The sequence below is a fragment of the Octopus bimaculoides genome, chromosome 8 (genome assembly GCF_001194135.2).
Source record: "Octopus bimaculoides isolate UCB-OBI-ISO-001 chromosome 8, ASM119413v2, whole genome shotgun sequence".
Taxonomy (NCBI): domain Eukaryota; kingdom Metazoa; phylum Mollusca; class Cephalopoda; order Octopoda; family Octopodidae; genus Octopus; species Octopus bimaculoides.
The window spans coordinates 65,460,529-65,462,914 of record NC_068988.1 but is presented as its reverse complement, the minus strand read 5'-3'; the positions used below and the strand labels follow the sequence as shown (position 1 = coordinate 65,462,914).

General features: G+C 35.1%; 2 protein-coding genes across 4 annotated transcripts in view; both read right to left on the bottom strand.

The window, feature by feature from the left end:
* The window catches only part of LOC128248585 (atrial natriuretic peptide receptor 3-like), a 266,524-nt gene that overhangs the window by 128,091 nt on the left and 136,047 nt on the right, over nucleotides 1-2,386 (bottom strand). The window lies entirely within an intron of this gene.
* LOC106882942 (atrial natriuretic peptide receptor 3) lies at nucleotides 93-2,341 on the bottom strand. Its single transcript, XM_014933787.2, has one exon. The coding sequence runs from the start codon at nucleotides 1,627-1,629 to the stop codon at nucleotides 820-822; it is 810 nt and encodes a 269-aa protein (XP_014789273.2). The 5' UTR covers nucleotides 1,630-2,341; the 3' UTR covers nucleotides 93-819.

The following is a 2,386-nucleotide window of genomic DNA, read 5'->3' as shown; positions in this document are numbered from 1 at the left end:
TGTATGTATGTATGTATGTATGTATGTATGCATGTATGTATTTATCTATGAATATGTATGTATGTGTATACATACATATATATATATATATTCTCATATATGTATGTATGTATGTATGTATGTATGTATGTATGTATGTATGTATAGCGAGAAATAGGGTTATTAACAGTTACGAGCAGAAATTCTGTCTAGCTTAATAATATTAATCGAAACATAAAAGATAACGTCTTGTGCTGTTTGGTTATGTCCCTTTAAATTCGAACTTCAAATCCTACTATTGTCTACTTCGAAATTTTTTTTTTTTTTTTTTTTTTTTTTCTTGGAGCGAGGGTGGATTTTTACTATCATTTTGTTCATAAATTAAGAAGCAGCCACGTCCAAAGTTCATTCAATCCAACCATACTCCTTTCCTATAGTATATGACCTTGAATCAATGCAACATGCACATGCACTGTCATAAAGACGGGGAAAATTACAGCAATGTAGGTATCTATATAAGTGGATTTTATCATGACTGTTACCATTATTTCATCCTAAGACTTGTAAAACAAAACATCCAATAATAAATATGTGAAGGTTACCAAGCAACAAACAATAGTTAGGTAGAAAAGCAAAATAGCAGAGTACCCTTACTCACAGATATACTAGAGACTTTGAAATAATGAACGGAAAACTTGTGAACCAATACAAACTTAAAAGTTCTACTGTCAAAAACATACAACATCGCACTCTGAGTACAAATTCTTTTATCTTCAGCTCATAGAGGTAATCAATAGTGTTGCATTTATTAGAGTACAGAGAAGAAAGATAACAGAAAAACTAATCACGAAAGATATAACTTTGCCATGCTCCAAAAGTAAACAGCTTACCTGCAATACCTGTACTGATTCCTTTTAATAAGACCTCCTTTATATTTAATCCACCTTTCTCGAGAATGTGAAAATGATATGATATATTTTCCTTCGTTAATTGGAAAGCAAGGGCTGATACAGTGAAAAAGCAAAACCTAAACGTAATGGTATCCAATCCATTGCTGTTGTAAAGAACGTAAACTTTTCTCCAGTTGTAATAACGAAATATACTGAGCAGTGAATCGCTCAGACCATTGAAAGTAATTCCAACTCGAGTGAGACTTCCAAACTCAGTTTTATCTTGGAAATCATGAGCCATACCCCCCGGACTAATCACTGGTATATTCCAATAGAAAGAATAGCGACTGACTGGAGCCAGAGCATATTCACAAACAGGGCCGAAGAATATATCGACCTCATCGTTCATATAGAAATTAAAAGCAGCCAGCGGGGGTTGTGTCGCATCGCATGTGACCCCATGATAGTTCGCCTTGATACGAATTGTCCTTAAATTACCTGAGTGCTTGACTTTTTCTATCGCTAAATCGATAGCTGGAGAAATTCGATCTATAGAAAACATCAAACTATTATTTGTTGATACCAAAACAGCGATTCGAACTTCTGTAACATTTAAATCTACCGTCTCATTATACGTAGCACAATTATCACGTTTCACGCACCTGTTGCGACGCGGCTCCGTTTGAAAAGGTTCCGTAAAATATAAGTAAGTTTGTAACGTCAGGTAGATAAAAATCCAGGTGTGTTTCTCCTTCTCCATCTCATTAATCCGAATAATTACTACACAATGTCCAGCGCTACAATTGCTTTATATGTTTTGTCTTATTATGCTTATATAGCTTTATATTATTCATCTCCTTATATTTTTCATCCTCTTTCTTTCTCTAGACATCAAATAAACTTGATAATTCAGTGAGTCAGTGTACTGTTGTAATAATGTATAAGTTGATGATGATGATGATGATGAGGAGGAGGAGGAGGAGGAGGAGGAGGAGGAGGAGGATGGAGATGAGGATGAGGCTGATGACTACGAAAATTATAATGATAATGATGAAGGTAGTACAGGTCTTGTTTTTTGGCTATTACGGGCAATATATGTACTTCTAAATTTCTTAGTGATGATATAGTAATGATGACGACAATGGGGATTATGGTAATGATGATGATGATGATGATGATGATGATAATGATGATGATGATGATGATGATGATGATGATGATAAATAATGGCTCTTGATGACGGTGATGATGACGATGATGCTGCGATTATACTTAGAGTTATTCCTTGTTTTTGTCACTGTTGTTTTTCTTATAACTACTTCTTGTCGAAACTTATTTAATCACTCCTCCTTCCAACTCACTCTCTTTCTTTCTCTCCCTCTCTCTCTATCTATCTATCTTTCTTTCTTTCCCACTCTCTCCTTCACTTATCACATTTTTTTCTCTCCTTCCCTCTCCCTCTCTCTCTCTCTCTCTCTCTCTCTCTCTCTCTCTCTCTCTCTCTCTCTCTCTCTCTC

Bases quoted from the DNA above. Each gene is read 5' to 3' on its own strand.
- LOC106882942 (XM_014933787.2), bottom strand. From the start codon at position 1,629: ATGGAGAAGGAGAAACACACCTGGATTTTTATCTACCTGACGTTACAA.